Below are 17,167 nucleotides of genomic sequence, written 5' to 3'. Positions count from 1 at the left end.
GACAAGTGCTGTCTTAGGTCAGGTTCCCCAGGAAACACTCTGAAACAGAGAGTTGTGTACACGTTTTAGTCTGTATTTGAGAGATGCACCCAACGTCCACTTCATGTGTATATTGGATGATCTGGCAGATCTGGAACTGGGAACCTCATCAGTACTCTTTGCACTATTGTGCTCATACGAGATGCTTTGTCTTTGTCAGAATATTATCATTGGCTACAGGAATTAAGTTTTCAAACAGCCGTGATAAGTCTGAACTAATGAATTAGTTAATATCTGTTTCTTTACATATGAAGTCAGTGGGCTAGTTGTATTTTCCCTATCCACTGGTTAATGCTGTGATATTTATGTTTTTATCTGTTGTTATACCATCTACATCAAGATAGAGCTATTTCATAGGCCCATCTGGAATGAGAATGTCCATAAAAGTGTCTTGAAAAGTGTTTAAAGGCAAGCTATCACCTTCTGTTTCTCAATAGCAATTATTTTGTTGAATGATTGGAACCTGTCAACTAAGTGCTGACTTTTCTGTATAAGGTTATGAACAGTATCAGAGATTGCTTCGTGACTGGGAAGTGGGAAGAGGATAAGGATGCAGCCAAGATCTTAGCAGAAGATGGTAAGTAAAGGGCTGTATTTTTCAGAGAAGACTGCCTTCTCTATATCTTATTTTCTTTCATATCTTTAGTAGTCAAGTTGAAAATAATAGTCATTTGTGAAATGCCTTAGGGAACTCTGACAGAAGTAATAGTCTAGTTCCTCCTTTCATAATGATCTTATTTTCTCCCTCTGGTTAATGGACTTACTAGATACGGGCATTGAAGAAAAGTGGAAAGCTTTCCATAAATTTTATCACGCATTTGTTAAAAATAGTCATTCTTATATGTGTGGCGTGATTGTATTCAGGTTAAGCATTTTGGCAAGTAAGCATATATATGTAAAGGCTTCCTTAGAAACATTTTCAGTTTCTTCTGTGATCATTGGTCAAATCATTGATTTTCTTCCAGTGTTGGTTGTAGTTTTTGTGTTTATATTTTAACATTTTCCTGAGCTATTCTTCATAATATTTTGTGACAAGGCTTTTCACTGAAATTTTGAATTTATAATGGAATAAAGCTCTCATGTGTTATTTGCATGTTCTCAATTGTGTTCTTTTTTTTTTTTCTTTTTAGTTAGATTTGCAAGTTACCTATTTTGTTAGATCTGTAACGTTCAGATTTATTTTTTATTCTCCCATTTTTCTTACGATTAAAAAATTAACAAGGTCTGATTTTTCCTTTTACTTGTATTCATTAGTTGCGGGATCAGAAACGGAGTTTTTTCATTTTGTTTTTAAGGAAAACACTTTTAAAATAAGATACAGCTTAATGTTCAACTTACTGTATTTTGTTAATTATATATACTTGTATCCATCACACAAAACAAGAATAAGAACATTTCCATCACCCCCAGAATGTTTGCCTGTGCCCTTTGAAGTCAGCACCCAACCCCTACCACAGGCAGCCACTTTTGGATTTCTGTCACTGCAGATTTATTTTGCCTGATCTTGGACCTCATACAAATGTTCTGGCAGTATGTATTCTTTAGTGTCTAGGTTCTTCCCCTCAACATAATGCTTTACTTTTTAATAAATCCACCTTGTTGAGACATATTTTACATACAATTAAATATACTTGTTTTAAGAGGATAGTTCGGCTAGTTCGGACAATTGTATATACTCATGTACCACCACTACAATCAAGAAAAAAAGAATTTCCATCACAACAGAAAGCACCCTCAGGCCCCTTTGCAGTCAGTCCCTACTCCCACAGTCACACCAGCCCCGAGGAAACCAGTGGTCTGCTTTCTGTCCCTAAATGTTAGTTTTGTCTTTTCTAGAATTATATGAGAAAATGTACTCTCTTTTGTCTGTAGATGCTTTTACTTAACATACTGTCTTTGAGATTCATTCAGATTATAGTTTGTTTCTTCTTACTGCTGAGTAAGTATTCTGTTCTGCAGATATGCCACAGTTGTTGATCCATTTTATTCTTGATGGCCATTTAGGTTGTTTCCAGTTTTTGACTACTATAATTAAGGCTATATAGATCTTTTTGTGGAAATTAGTTTTTATTTCTCCTTGGTAATACCTGGAAGTAGAATGGCTGAGCTATGGGATGGGTAGATGGACACCCAACTTTATAGGAAACTAATAGTCTGACTCCATTTTGATGTTTGACCACAGCTCTTAAGCCTTACCCTGCCTGTCCCCCTTTCTCTCCTGCATCTAGGCAGGCTGATAAAAAAAGCCCAGGTGCTCCTCTTTTGGCACCAGGAGGAAGTTTAAACCATGTACACTACTGCCCTCACCAAAGCCCCACCTCCAGACCACCATTAACAGCCCAGCTCTTCCCTTTTCCCTCCCTGCTCTCCCAGGCTGTATTTGAACTAGCTTGGGAAGTCTACCTTGCTGTCCCCAGGAGGTATCATTATGTGAATCATAATTCTTTCCACATCCTTTTGATTCATGCATGTATTATCTGTCTCTCAGTATCCAAACCAAATTTTCCCAAGTTCTTCCTTTCTCTACAGGTTGATCACAAAGTAAACCACCCCACAGTTCTTCAAAGAGAACTCCAGCACTGGATGACAGTTTCAATGCACGTCCTAGTGGGTGTAAAATAGTGTCTCATTGTGATTTTAATTTATAACTCCCTGATGACTAATGACATTGTGTGTCTTTTTGTGTGCTTACTGGCCAATTTAATATCTTTGACCTTTATGAGATGTCCATTTAAGTGTTTTGCCTATTTTTTTAAAGAAGTTTATGATAGTTTATATTTAGAGAAAAATCGTGAATATAAGAGTTCCCATATACTTCACACACAGTTTGCCCTATTAATATCTTACATCTGTATGGTACGTTTGTTAATGAACAGAACGCTAACAGAATCTTAAATCTCTGCCAGTTTAAGCACCTTTTTTGTGTGTTAAAGGCCATTTGTATTTCCTCCATGAACTGTCTTTCAGTGTGCTTTGCCCATATTTCTATTCGGTTATTGTTGATATTTTTTCTTATTTATAAGAATTTTTTTATATATAAGAGAAATTAGTCTTTTGTGGTTTGAGGTCATTTACCCCCCTCATTTATCATTTATATTTTAATTTTTTGATTCTTTTATGTGGAGTTTTTTTTGGTGAAGTTAAATTTACGTTTTGCCTTAAATGGCTTTGGGATTTGTCTTATACTTAAAAAAATTTTTTTAAAAGTTTTTAAAAAAAATAGATACATATATTTATATATACATAAAATATATATATCTTTATATACATATATAGAGAAAATAATTTCTCGTTGTTTCTTCCAGTACTTCATGATTTCCATTTTCTTTTTACATTTAAATCACTGATTTATCTAGTACTTATTTTAGTGTGAGTTGTGAGGCATAGATATAGTTTTTTCCAGGTTCTTTTGAATAATATTTATTCTTTTCAAAACTGAATAAAATGCCCCTTTGTTTTTTCCTTTTCTAAAATTTCTTTTTCTTTCTCTCTTTTTTTTAATTTGGAGGGAGGTGGGTAATTAGGTTTATTTATTTATTAATTTTGATGGAGGTACTGGGGATTGAACCCAGGACCTCGTGCATGCTAAGCACGTGCTCTACCACTAAGCTATACCCTCCCTGCTACCAAATGCCCTTTTTGTCATATTCTTAATTGATAGATACAGAAATCATTTTCTGGACTTTTCTAGTCTGTCACTGATTTCTGTTGGTCCATTCATTATTGCTATGTTTAAAACCCTTATATAGCTTCAGAGTATGTTACTAAGACACCAGTTATTAAAACTGGCATGGCTGGTTCCTGTCTCTCCCTGCCTGTGCTGTGTTTTTTAGAATTCTTCTGACTATTCTCTCTTACTTATTTTTCCATAGAACTTAAGAATCAGTTTTCTGTTTCCAAAAGAAAGTGTGGTGGATTCATGTGTTTTTTAGGAGACATATTGAGGTTTAATGGACGTACAGTAAACTGCGCGTATTTAAAGCGTACATTTTGATAAGCTTTGACATTTGTACACTATCACCACAATCAAGATAATGAACGTGTTTGTCACCTTAAAAATTTCCTCATGCCACTTGTTATCCCTCCCTCCTGTCCTCTCCCTGTCACCAAGTAACCACTCTTCTGCTTTCTGTCACTATACAAGAATTTGTACCCTCTCTAATTTTATATAAATGGAATCATACAGCATGCACTCTTCTCTGTCTAACTTATTTTACTCAGCATAATTATGAGATTCATCCATGCTGTTGCATCTTCGTTCCTTTTTATTGCTAAGTAGTTAATTTCTTTTTATTGGTGAGTAGTATTCCATTGTATAATGCACAACAGTTTGTTTTTTTTGTTCACCTGTTGATGGACATTTATGTTATTTCCAGTTTTGGGCTATTACAAGTAAAGCTACTGTGAACATTCTCATACAGGTCTTTGTATGAACAACTGCTTTCATTTCTCTTGGGTATATACCTCAGAGTGGATTAAATGGATCAGATGGTCGATGTATTTTCAATTTTTAAAGAAATAACTAAAGTGTTTTCCTTCATGGTTGTACCATTTTGCATTGCCACTAGCACTTTATGAGACTTCCAGTTGCTCCACATTCTTGCCAGTACTTGATAAGGCTGGTCTTTTGAATTTTAGACATTCTTTTAGGTTTAGAGTGGTATCTCATTTTATTTTCCTAATGACCAAGATACTGAGCTTTTTTTTCATGTGCTTATTTGCCATCTGTTTCTTCAGTGAAGTGTCTGTCAGATCTTTTGCACATTATTTTAATTTGGTTGTTTGTCTTCTTAATGAATTTTAATTTTTAACATATTTTTGATACAAGTCCTTTATCACATGCAGTTTGCAATTATTTTTGCCCAAGGTATGGCAAAGACCATCAAATATCATCTGTGAATAAAGACAGCTTTACTTCTGTGCTGTCTGGATGACTTATTCTTCTTGCCTTACCTTAGTACATTGGAGTAAACTTCCAGTACAGTGTTGATTAGAGGTGTTCAAAATAGACACTATACGTATTTAATATCATACCTACTGATACTGACATTTTACCACTTTGAGTAACATGTGGAAAACTTTCTATATCTCCCCACTTAAAAATTTTTTTTTAATTATACAAGTTACAGATGTATAGTGTAGTGATTCACAATTTTTACAGGTTATACTCCATTTATAGTTATTATAAAATATTGGTTATATTCCCCGTGTTGTACAGTATATCCTTATAGCTTATTTTGTACCTAATAGTTTGTATCCTACCCTATATTACCCCCCCTTCCCTTTTCCCACTGGTCGTCACTAGTTTGTTCTTTGTATCTGTGAGTCTGTTACATTCATTAGTTTGTTGTATTTTCCTCACTTTTAAATATCATTGGCTTCAGTATTAGATGGTGGTATAATTTTTTTTGAATCATGATTTTAGAAATTAATAAGAAGATGGATAGTCTGTTCTCTGTATCCATATTTCTGGTCTTTTTTTTTTTTTTTTTTTCTGATGATCCCAGATTTCTCCATTTATAATTTCCTTTCTGCTTAAGAGCTTTCTTTAGCCATTTTTTTTTAAGGGTAATTATGCTAGCTACAAATTCTTGTAGTTTTCCTTCATCTGAGAATGTCTCTGTTTCCTCCATTTCTGAAGAGTAGTTTCACTGGATATAAAATTTGGAGCTGACAGTTGTTTTCCTTCAGCACTTGAAAAATAATGCCGTTTCCTTCTGGCCTCCAGGATTTCAGAGGACACGTAGGCTGTCATTTTAAAAGTGTGCCCTTGTAGGTAATCTATCATTTCTTTCTGGCTGCTTTCAAGATTAAAAAAAAATGTTTTTTTTTTAGTTTTCAGAAGTTTGAGTGGTGTAAATTTCATTGGGTTTACTCTGAGATTTACTCAGCTTCTTGAATCTGTAAGTTTATGTCTTTCACCAAATTTGAGGTTCTTCAGTCATTATTTCTTTCAGCCCCAGATTCCTCATAAGACTTTGATAATAGAAGTGTGTGGATCTTTTGTTTCTGTCCCACAGGTCCATGAGGCTCTGTTCATTTGCTTTTAGGCTGTTTTCTCTATGTTGTTCAGACTGAATGAATTCTATTATGTGGCCTCAAGTTTTCTGATTTTATCCTCTGTCTTCTCTACTCTTACTATTGAGTCCATCTACCCAGTTGTTTGTTTCTGTTACTGTGTTTTTTAGTTCTATAATTTCTACTTAGTTCTTCAGTTTGTTGCTGAGGTTTTTAAGTTTTTGGTTCTAGCCATAAGATTTTTTGTTGCTTGTTGAAGCTTTTTTTTGGGGGGGGCTTTTATAATTTTATTTATAATGGCTGCTTTAAGATACTAGTCAGATAGTTCCAACATCTGATTCATTTCAGTGTTGTTTTCACTTGTCTTTTCACATTCAAATGATAATTTTCCTGGTTCTGGGTATGACAGGTGAATTTTTACAGTATCCACACATTTTGTTTGGAGACTCTGGGTCCTATGTAATTTTTAAATTTTAGTAGGCAGTCATCCTGTTTAGGCTTAGTGTGCAGATCCTGGTCTGCTTCGTGGGCTGTGGTTCCAATGACAGTTTAATTTCAGAGCCTTTGTGGTGCTGTTTTGGTCTGCTTGGTTTAACTGGTGCTACTGGTCCCTGCTGGTGCTTTCTGAGGGAGCAGAGGAGCTTCCCCAGGCTGGGCCATCTGTGTAGCTTTCCTTCATCACTTACTGTCAGTGGGATGCCCGATCCATCCCCCTTGCCAGTGCTGCTCAATTTACCTGGATTGCTGATGAGATCTGGTTCAATCTGAGGCAAGAATGAGCCTATCTGGGCTGCCTTCTGTTGCTAGCTTGGGACTTGAGAAACACTGGTCCTGAGTTGCCTTTCTGTGAATTGTGATGTAGTAAGACATAGGCCACTATGTCATTCCTCTGGTCCTGGGGTCCCTCACCAGCCCATCCTTGCCTTTCCACCTTTCAGATTTCTCCTCTGGTTATCTCATGCTCTTGCATTATTTCTGGAGTTGATGGTTATACATAGTCAGGAAGAACAGAGGAAGTGTGTCTATACCATCTTTTCCAGACTAGAAATCCTTGGTGGTTAATTTTCATTGCAACTGTGTAAAAGAGAAAATTAGAATGTTCATAATACTGAATCTCTCTTTCCAAACAAATGTACTCTTTATTTGTTCAGTAGATAATATTAATAATGCCTCCTTCATTATTGGGTTGCGTTGAAGAGTGTAGTTAAGGCATGTAAAGTTCTTAGAGCAGTGCCTGGTATGTGAAGCACTCAAAAGCATTAGCTATGTTATTCCATGTGTTCTTTAAAGCATATTAAAGCTCTTACATTTTTAAAAATAAAGTTTCAGCACATTTATTGTTAGGTTTATTTCTAAATATTTTACCCTGTTTTGTTTTTATTACAAATAAAATATTCCCATCTTTTCTGTCTCTTTTGGTTCTTTGGCTCTTCTTTATATGAAAATGTTTTGATATCCTTGTAAATGTCCCCTCCCAGAGGAGTTTTAACTTGGTTATTTCTTTCAAGGGTAGCATCCATGACTAAACTTAGGGCTCCAAAAACAATGAATGAGCTCTTCTTATGGGCTAGGCAGTTTTGGATATTACTGTTACTCTGAATGCTGTGTTTTATGTAATCCAAGATTGTCCTTAGGTCTGTCACATGGTTGTGCTGTTTTGATCTTACTGTTGAGACTTTCATATGTGCTGTTTTCTCATGCCATGGCTTCTCAAGTCACTCTTTGAACTGTCGGTTTGGAGACTCACATGCAGGGCCATACATGCCACCTCTGTGTGCATCTCTGCTACAGAGTGTCCATCACATATACTGGAAAAATAGCTTTTGCCTAAATGGGATTTTGAAGTAAAGTATGGAAAAGTAGATTGGGTCCATTTACTTAATGGAAACAGGTGATGGAATGCCAACAATTTAACAAGAAAAAGAAGCCTGTGTAAGTGCAGGATTCTTCTGGAGTGTGTAGAAATAAGAGCAGTAAAAATGAAGTCTGAGATGCAGAACACGCAGTCCACCTGGTGCTGGGTGGCATTAGAGTGTCACGTGCAGACCTCACTTACAGGAGTCATTTGGGTGTTCTTTTCCCAGAGGAGCTCTATGGCGACTTTGAAGACCTGGAAACAGGGGACGTGCACAAGGGAAAATCAGGCCCGGATACCCAGGTATGACTTGGCCATGGCCAGCTGTCAGCCACTGGTCCTTGATCTTTGGTCAGGATGATCTGCAAGAGGCTCATGTTGAGAAACACAGATCTTACTTGTTATCTATAGATTACGATTGGATGGATTTCTTCCTAAAAATAAGGAGGGCGGGGAAAGATCAAAAGTTCTTGGCTTATTTGTTATTCTTGATCTTTTGAGTAATGCTTGCTGCCTCTTGTTGTTGTGATTCTTCAATCATTGACAGTTTTAGCTCCTGGGTCACTGTCTTCCTCTCCACTATTCCTTTTGCCATCATTCTGCTCTTCTTAAATTTAAGTGCCATTTAAAAAAAGCTGATTCCCTGTTCTCTCTAATATTTCTTTAGAACAGTATCTGGAAGCATCCGGGTTGGGGACACTTGCTGTTATTTTTATTCATGTTTGGCATTCCCAGCCGTATTAAGGAATGGCAGATAATTATAGTGTGGATGTCTAAATATCTCTTGTTGCAATACATGTTATTTAGATCCCAAGGTTGCGTTTTATTTTGTTTGTTTTATTTTCATGAAGATCATAACTAAAATTTTTGCAGCTCAAATAGAACTTTTAAAATCTGCCTTAATGTTTAAAGAAAAGGTCTCCACAAATTTTTACGAAATTTTCTCTTCTGGAAATTTAAGACTGATGACACAGAGGAAGAAGTTAAAGAAGAAACTGACCCCAGCGCAGAGGAAAGTGCCAAGAAAAAGCATTTGGATAAAAAGAGAAAATTGAAAGAGATGTTTGATGCAGAATATGATGAAGGAGAAAGCACATACTTTGATGATCTTAAAGGAGAAATGCAGAAACAAGCACAGGTGAGAAAACTCAGTTTCTGTCAGCCTCACTTCAGGGCTGTAATCGTGGTGCGGATACGTAGCTTTGTTTAGGTCTCTGCTCCCTGACCTGCTTCTGGGCCTCTCGTTTGGACTCCTAGGTTGAGATGCAGATGAGTATGTTTATTCACGCAGTCATCTAATTGTTTCTCCAGTTAGACGTTCATCAGAAAAATATCTGTCTATTTTGTATGAAGCCTTAAGTGTTGAGGAAACACAAGTAGCTGAGACACAGCCACCGTTTTTGAGGATCTCACAGTGTAGTGATTTGAGGCAGTGTGTTTGTTTCTTTGCAAGCATTGCCTTAGTTTTCTGCCTACTGCTCCCTGGAAAAACATAAGAAAATGGTGAATGGGTATGTGAGTCTTGGCCTGTGTGGCTTCTGTACACACCAGGGCTCTTTGGGGAAGGTTTTCTGAAAAACTCACCTTGGTCAGAGATATTGGGTGATGAAAGGAGAAAAGGTGTGAAATAATTGGAGAGTAAGAAAAGTTTAGATGGGAAGTTGAACACTGTTTGCCAGCCAGCATTAAGGGCTGCTTTCAGAGTTGTTTATATTCGCTATACTATATCTTGAAGCAACAGAGAAAACAGTTGGGACATATCCTGAACAAACTATGAAGATAAAAGGTAACGATTTAATTAGAGTGAAGCCTAAATAGTTCTGTACTTGGTTCTGTTATTTGGAAATTGCTCACTTTTTTTAATGTTGATCTTATATTTATTAAAGATAATAGCATGATGGGTTTTTAATTGTTTTTTCCCCTCTCATATGTAGCTTAACCGGGCAGAATTCGAAGATCAAGATGACGAAGCCAGAGTTCAGTATGAAGGTTTTCGACCTGGGATGTATGTCCGAATTGAGATAGAAAATGTCCCCTGTGAATTCGTGCTTAACTTTGACCCCCATTACCCAATTATTTTGGGTGGTTTGGGCAATAGTGAGGGCAATATTGGATATGTACAGGTAGGTGTTCTCTACTGCATGCTTAACAATTGACGTTCTTTGGACATACTGGCACCAGAAATCTTATTGAAAATCTTTTCTTCCCTCAGATGCGTCTGAAGAAACATCGTTGGTATAAGAAAATCCTCAAATCTCGAGATCCAATCATTTTTTCTGTAGGCTGGAGGAGGTTTCAGACCATCCCACTTTATTATATTGAAGACCACAATGGAAGACAAAGGCTTCTAAAATATACCCCACAGCACATGCATTGTGGAGCAACCTTTTGGGGTAAAAAGGGATTAGAATCAACTTGTGTGTAGGTTCATTTAAACCCTTTAGACTTTATCATTATAGTTTTGTTTTTCTCCTTTCATAAATCCCAATTCATAAGATTTTTCTCTTTCTTTGGATTGGAGTATATATGTAAAACAGAATCCAAAATTGTGATTCACTGTATTTCTTTTTTCTTTTCTTTCTTTTTTTTCTGTTTTCTTTAAGGTCCTATCACGCCACAGGGTACTGGGTTCTTGGCAATACAGTCTGTCAGTGGCACAATGGTAACTATCTTGGATGTTTTATTTTACAGATTGTGTTTGAGAAGTATGTCTTGAATATGGAATGTGTACCTGAAACTTTAAGTTGAAAATTACTCATTTTAGTAGTTGTAGTACACTTTTCTTTGCTCTGAATTTTCCTACATTTTTAAAAGTAAGGTGTGGGAATGGAGAAGAGGGAAGTAGAAGAATCATAATGATACTGGTGACATTTTATGTTTTTATGATTTTATAGACATATTTTTCTAAAAATGTTTAAGCAGTGCTCACTATGAGCTAAGCACTCTACTAGATTCTGGGATGCATTGGATACCATATCTTATGCTTGACATAAGACTACCCCCTAGTAATGCTGGTTTAGCAAATTATGTTCACACAACCTTCCTTTGACCAACCAGAGAAGTTTTATTGGCCAATTTAACAGAAAAGAAAACAGATGAGGAGCAAATGGAATCCGCGGTGAATGTCCAAAATATAAATTCTCAAACACTGTAACCAAATTTTCACATCCTTTCATTCATTCATCATTGTGAAACTGTGTTATCATGAAATCACAGTCAGGAAAATACTCAAGATATCATTAGTTTTGGCTTATGTGTATTATAGTTTCAGGTAGGTTTTATTAAAATACTGTTTTTCATGTTCAGATATTCTTGTTTTTTCTTAGGTGATTGTAAGTGATGTGCTGTTTGGTAATTTACTTCATCACAGAGAAATATATATCTTGTTGATATTATTCCTGTATTCAAATTTTGGGGGTTTCTTTTTAGCCTGATTTCCGGATAGCTGCCACAGGAGTTGTTCTTGATTTGGATAAATCTATAAAAATTGTGAAGAAGTTAAAGTTAACTGGTTTTCCATATAAAATTTTCAAGAACACTTCATTCATTAAGGTCTGTATATCTGTATATTCACATATTTATAAATGTATATATTGTTAAAGGAGGAGTGAAATACTTCTAATGTAGGTCTAAAATATAGGTCTGATGTTTTCAGAAAAGTATTTGACATCTTTAATAAACTTTGTCTTTGATATTTTTAGTTTGCTTTTTTATATTGGTCTCTGTTACTTAAATATGCTTGGAAGTCTTAAGATGAAGTACAATAGAGATACTATATATTGAGGCTGTTACTTCCATATGAGACTGTGACAGAGCTAATATTGAAAATATGTTATTTCATTCACTGGATTTTGTCCCCTACCTTTTTGGTTTGTGTTAAGAGAGGGGGAAAAATCAGGTTTGTCAAAAAGATCAGTAGAAAAATAGACAAAGCAGTTCACAAAGTACTTGTTGACAGGGCACAGAGAAATGGACACTCTGTTATGCAATATAACATGGGAGGGTAGTTTGAGCAACATTTGTTGAAAATTTCAAAGTGGAGAATGTTTCCATTAAAAACACAGAGTTAAGATGATCATAAAATGTTCCTGTAACTCAAGGTGATACTGCCATCAGCATTTATCTAACTGTGTTGGTTTTCTGAGCGTGTGCACCTAAGTAATAGGATATGAGCTGTAGTCCAGCCCTGTGAGATGACAGCAAAGGCCATCTAGACCGGTCCAGTCCAGTAAATATCTTTTAGATCTTCTCTTCAATGAAGATAGCATTGAGCATGTTAATGAGCCCACAGTCTTGATCCATGTTATTTCAGGGAAGATAGAGTTGTATTTCTTTTGACATAGTAATTCCACTTTTGGAGGAAAAATACATTTTGATTATTTTATCACCCTTCAATGGATTATTTTTTGTTTTTTAACCAAGAGTATATTTATGAACTAAGAAGTAAAATATCTGACTTTGTGTGTATGTACTTTTTTTTTAATATGTGTACTTGTAGGGAATGTTTAATTCTGCCTTGGAAGTGGCCAAGTTTGAAGGTGCCGTGATTCGAACTGTCAGTGGAATAAGGGGACAGATCAAGAAGGCTCTCCGGACTCCAGAAGGAGCTTTCCGGGCCACCTTTGAAGATAAATTGCTGATGAGTGGTAAATATCCTTTGTGGTGTGTTCAAAACAGTGTGTTACCATTCACTGTTGATTTCTAGCCAGTGTGAATTATAGGTGGTAGTTTAGGTCTTTAGAAGCAGGAGGCAGCTGTAGCTGTCCCCAGTTGGAGCATCTTGTGCAGTGTGCCAAGTCACACTGCCTAGAGCCATGTGATTCACACCCAGTGACAGTTTTGTGCTATTTGAGAGTAGTTCACTTGTGAAGTTTCTTCAAATACCGTGCAAACAGCTAGAGGAGTCTGGAGTGAATATTTTGTTCTTTTGTTTAATGAGATAGATAAGAATCTTCTTTTGAAAATGTTAATGTAAATTTCCTCTCTTTCCAGATATCGTCTTCATGAGAACTTGGTATCCTGTCTCCGTTCCAGCCTTCTATAACCCAGTCACATCTTTGTTGAAACCAATTGGTGAGAAAGATACCTGGTCAGGAATGCGGACAACTGGTCAACTCCGGCTTGCCCATGGCATCAAACTAAAGCCCAACAAGGATTCTCTGTATAAGGTACAGTTACACATGTACTCTGTAGATGGGTATCATCCAGAGGCTTTGTGTGTAATGTTTTTTTTGTGGTTTGAATTTTTAAGTGGAAAGCCTTACACTGACTTTGAATGAACATGTTGTTCATTCATAGAGTACTTTTGGAAGGAACACAGGACAAGTGGTAACAGTGGTTTTCTGTGGGTTGGAAAGGAGACAAACTCCTTTCACTGTATATAGCTCTTTTGAAGTATTTCTTTTCCCACCATATACATATATTGCTTTTTAAAAACATTAATGTGCTAATTCTTTTTTTTTAATTGAAATACAGTTGATTTACAGTGTTGTGTTAGCTTCTGCTGTACAGCATAGTGATTCATATGTATATATGTAATTGTGCTAATTCTTTTTGAGGCAATCTGAGGGTTTTGTGGGGGAAGTTTTAATAAACTTTTTTTGAAATGTTAACATACATACAGAAAAGTACGCAAATCATAAGTGTGTACAGCTCCATGAATTTTAACACACCTAAGTTGCCATCGCCTGAATCAAGCAGAGAATTATCACGACAGCAGATGCCCCACTTGTGACCTCTCTCAGTCACTACCGCACCTCCACCTCCACCTCAAAGAGAGCCACTTTCCCAACTCCTGACATGTAAATTCGTTCCGCCTGTTCTTGACTTTTATAAATTAGGGCATATACCATTTTGCCTAGTTTCTTTCCTTCAGTATTACGAGATTCATCCATGTTCTTGTATACAGCAGGCATTTATTTGTTGTTATTGTTGAGTAGAATTTCATTACATGAGTGACAGTTTATCCATTGATGGGCAGTATTTCTAATTTTGGACTATTATAAATGCTGCCTTGAACACTTGAATGCAGCTTGTTTGCTATGCATGTGCACACATTTCTGTTGCACAGCTCTCTACGGGGGCGGGGGCGGGGCGGGTTGCCAGGTTACAGGGAACGTGTGTTTAGCATCAGTGTACGTATTCTGAACTCATACCAGGTTAGACTCTAACAGCTGCTCAGAGTTCTCTTCTTCCATATCTTTTCCAGGGGTTGGCCTCACCAGTATTTTTTGATTCTAAGTTCTCAGCACCTGTCTGGATTCCCATTTTCATTCACATTTTGGTCTCTGAGAACTTTCAATATTTTGGTCACAGGTTAACAATGCATTTGAAAAGACTTGTTTGTGTTATTGCAGGATGTTTAATTGTTTTGCAATAAGAGAGTAGTTTGGGGTATTGGTCTGCCATTCTGCTAGAAACAGAAGTTTTCCAGGCATTAGTTTTTCTATAAAATAGTTAATAAAATTTGAATCATGTTGCCATGAATTTCTCTTAAAATACACTTTAGGATGGTAATATCTGTTGTCCAGTCTGTGGTGCTTACTTTTTTTCTGAGAAGGAGATTTCTCTGATTTCTTTCATTCTAAAGCATTTTGGTTTCTTAGAACATTGAATATTGTTGTGGGTGATGTCTTTAATAATAAATGTAAAGACATATGAAAAATATTCTCTACAGAGTTGTCAATCTTGGTAAAGGCCTAGGGCAAAAGTTTCAACTTATTAACTATTTCTGAGGCAGTTAAAAATATTGGTCATTTCAATTTAAGCATAGAATTTGGTTAGCTTGAAAATTTAATGTAGAGAGAGTTTTGCCTTCCTTTGTTGTTTAAATCTCACTTTTCTCAACCAGCCTTCTAGTAGAAACAGAATAAAGTTAAACTTCTTAATGAGATCAGAGATGTGGACACTTCGGCTGCTCATTGGAGGAATAACTATGTCCTTAAATCCAGAGAGGTTGATAGTCAAGATGAAAAGCTAGATGATTATTATTAGGCTAGAAAAAAACATCTCAATGCCCCAAAGATGAAGCCTGAATTTTCCATTAGAAGAAACTTTGGATCTTCTCATTTGCTCTGTTGAGACCCTGCTGTCCATAATGTAGAAATGGATACAGTTGGTTTCTTGGAAGAATTGTAAATACGTATATTGTTTGTTTTGCCTGGAGCCGTGTGTGCCCATTGAGCCGACTTATATTTGATGGATGATTGAGTCGCCATTTCTGACGGTCAGCAAACTCTGATGTTACTGATCTTGTGGAAAAAGTCAATCCATTGAGAAGATTTTATGCAAGTTTTAAATGCATATAGATCATAATTTAAATATGTCACAGTCTTTGTTTTATTTTTCTTTTTCAGCCAATCATGAGGCAAAAGAAACATTTTAATTCACTCCACATTCCGAAAGCCTTGCAGAAGGCCCTGCCTTTTAAGAACAAGCCCAAAACCCAAGGAAAGGCAGGCAAGATTCCGAAGGACAGACGGAGACCAGCCGTCATACGGGAGCCTCATGAAAGGAAGGTACTGTCGACCAGTGGCTTCCAGCACGTGGCATTTAGATGTGAAAATAATGCTTTTAGTAACACACTTGGCATTTCTACTGCATTCTTATTTTTCATCAGAAAAGGATAGGAGCCAGACTTATTCAAGGCACTTGATCTGGAAGTTAGAGGAAAGGCCAGAGTTCATTTCTCTTCTTTGGTTTAGTCATGCTCTGCCTTATGCATTTTAATGGGGAGTAATAGGCACACAGCTGGCAAATCACTCTGTCTTCTTTGTACGTCGTATCCACAGAGTGATTAACAAAGGTGGTTTTGTGGTGAAGGCCACTATAAAAATACTTTTGCTTAATAAATATGCTTCTCCTTATATTTCCAAGCAAATTAAAATTTCCTAGTTCAAGACAAATTTTCACTAGGTTAATATTCATTTGGCTCATGAACTGACTCTAGTTTTGATACAGTCAGCTGAGGTGTTTAGGCCTCCTGAAATTTAGAAGGAAAGCATGCTGTAACCGGAGGAATATTCTGATGCTCACTGGGTTGTATCCTTGTTAGATCCTTGCACTGCTGGATGCTCTGAGTACAGTGCACAGTCAGAAGATGAAGAAAGCCAAGGAGCAACAGCATCTACAGAACAAAGAACACTTCAAAATGAAGCAGAAGGAGGAAGAGGAGAAACTGAAGCGACAGAAGGACCTCAGGAAGAAGGTCTTCCGAATTCAGGGTCAGAAAGAAAGAAGAAATCAGAAGTCCAGCCTGAAGGGGCCCAAGGAGCAGTCGAAGTGAGCTCCAGACAGATAGAGTCGTTTGAATCTGCACTGATGAATGGTTTTATATATTGTAGTACTTGTAAATAACAAGTCAGGGGACTGGAGCCTAAAAACGACCTCTTTGTTGGGTATACCGCCCAGACTGTGCCTTTGAGAGGAGAAATGGAGACTGCTGGTAGGACGCCTGTTCATTTTCAACATCTAGGTTATGTCAACATAAAGCAATATAATTTATGGTTCTCTAGATTCTCTCACATTCCTCTTACCTGTCTTAATTTAATCTTGTGCTACAAAAATATCATTAAAATATTTTCCTGTTAATTTTGGCTTAGTAGTTTTCATTAGGGATGAATGCTTGATAATTGTTTATTCTGCCGCCTTCCTGATGAGTCTTCCAGAAGGGAAAAAACATTAACTTGAATCCTCAGCTTTAAGGTAAAATTTTAGAGAAAGATGTATAGTTATTTTTGGTTTTTTGTCTGTCATATGTTATATTCTCTGATCATTGACCCTCGTGGACATTTGCCATCTTATTTCACATGTTTTGCATGACAGTATAACAGCTAGAACAGTAAGTACTGTTTTAATGCTTTAGACTGGGGATGACGTCTGTGGAGGTAGGAATGCTGCCTGAAGCTCAGGTTGATATACTGTCTGGACCTAAAATGCACTCGTGATAGACATCAGCGCCTACCTGGGAGTGGCTGGAATCATCTAGGAAGGGATCAAGATGAAATACAGCCAGGTCTCAGTCCAGCATTCTTTCCCATAGTTCAGTATCTTCATGTTCCTCAAAGAAGTTCACTGAGTGCAACCCACATATGCCGACCAGCACCCGAGAAGCTCAAGTGATCCTGCTGAGATATTCACTTGACTAAAAGCCGAGCAGGTCCAGCTAAGCAAGGCTGTGCACAGAAACCAAATATGTGACATGAACAGAGAGGGCAACTTGTCTTTCCCAATCCCTTAGACTACCACACGCAGACT

The 17,167-nt window shown here is 36.8% G+C and overlaps 1 protein-coding gene across 1 annotated transcript in view; it reads left to right on the top strand.

The window, feature by feature from the left end:
- Nucleotides 1-16,501, top strand: part of BMS1 (BMS1 ribosome biogenesis factor) — a 32,680-nt gene extending 16,179 nt beyond the window's left edge. Inside the window, exons 13-23 of the mRNA XM_010949411.3 lie at nt 535-616; nt 8,142-8,215; nt 8,874-9,050; nt 9,847-10,035; nt 10,125-10,305; nt 10,516-10,574; nt 11,342-11,464; nt 12,411-12,558; nt 12,905-13,080; nt 15,268-15,429; nt 15,966-16,501. Of these exons, the coding sequence (XP_010947713.1) occupies nt 535-616; nt 8,142-8,215; nt 8,874-9,050; nt 9,847-10,035; nt 10,125-10,305; nt 10,516-10,574; nt 11,342-11,464; nt 12,411-12,558; nt 12,905-13,080; nt 15,268-15,429; nt 15,966-16,196 (1,602 nt within the window). The 3' untranslated portion in view covers nt 16,197-16,501. The remainder of the gene's footprint in view (nt 1-534; nt 617-8,141; nt 8,216-8,873; nt 9,051-9,846; nt 10,036-10,124; nt 10,306-10,515; nt 10,575-11,341; nt 11,465-12,410; nt 12,559-12,904; nt 13,081-15,267; nt 15,430-15,965) is intronic.
- The last annotated feature ends 666 nt before the right edge of the window (nt 16,502-17,167 follow it).

The sequence above is a fragment of the Camelus bactrianus genome, chromosome 11 (genome assembly GCF_048773025.1).
Source record: "Camelus bactrianus isolate YW-2024 breed Bactrian camel chromosome 11, ASM4877302v1, whole genome shotgun sequence".
In the NCBI taxonomy this organism is placed as follows: domain Eukaryota; kingdom Metazoa; phylum Chordata; class Mammalia; order Artiodactyla; family Camelidae; genus Camelus; species Camelus bactrianus.
The sequence above is the reverse complement of the archived record's forward strand: the minus strand, read 5'-3'. Positions and strand labels throughout refer to the sequence as shown.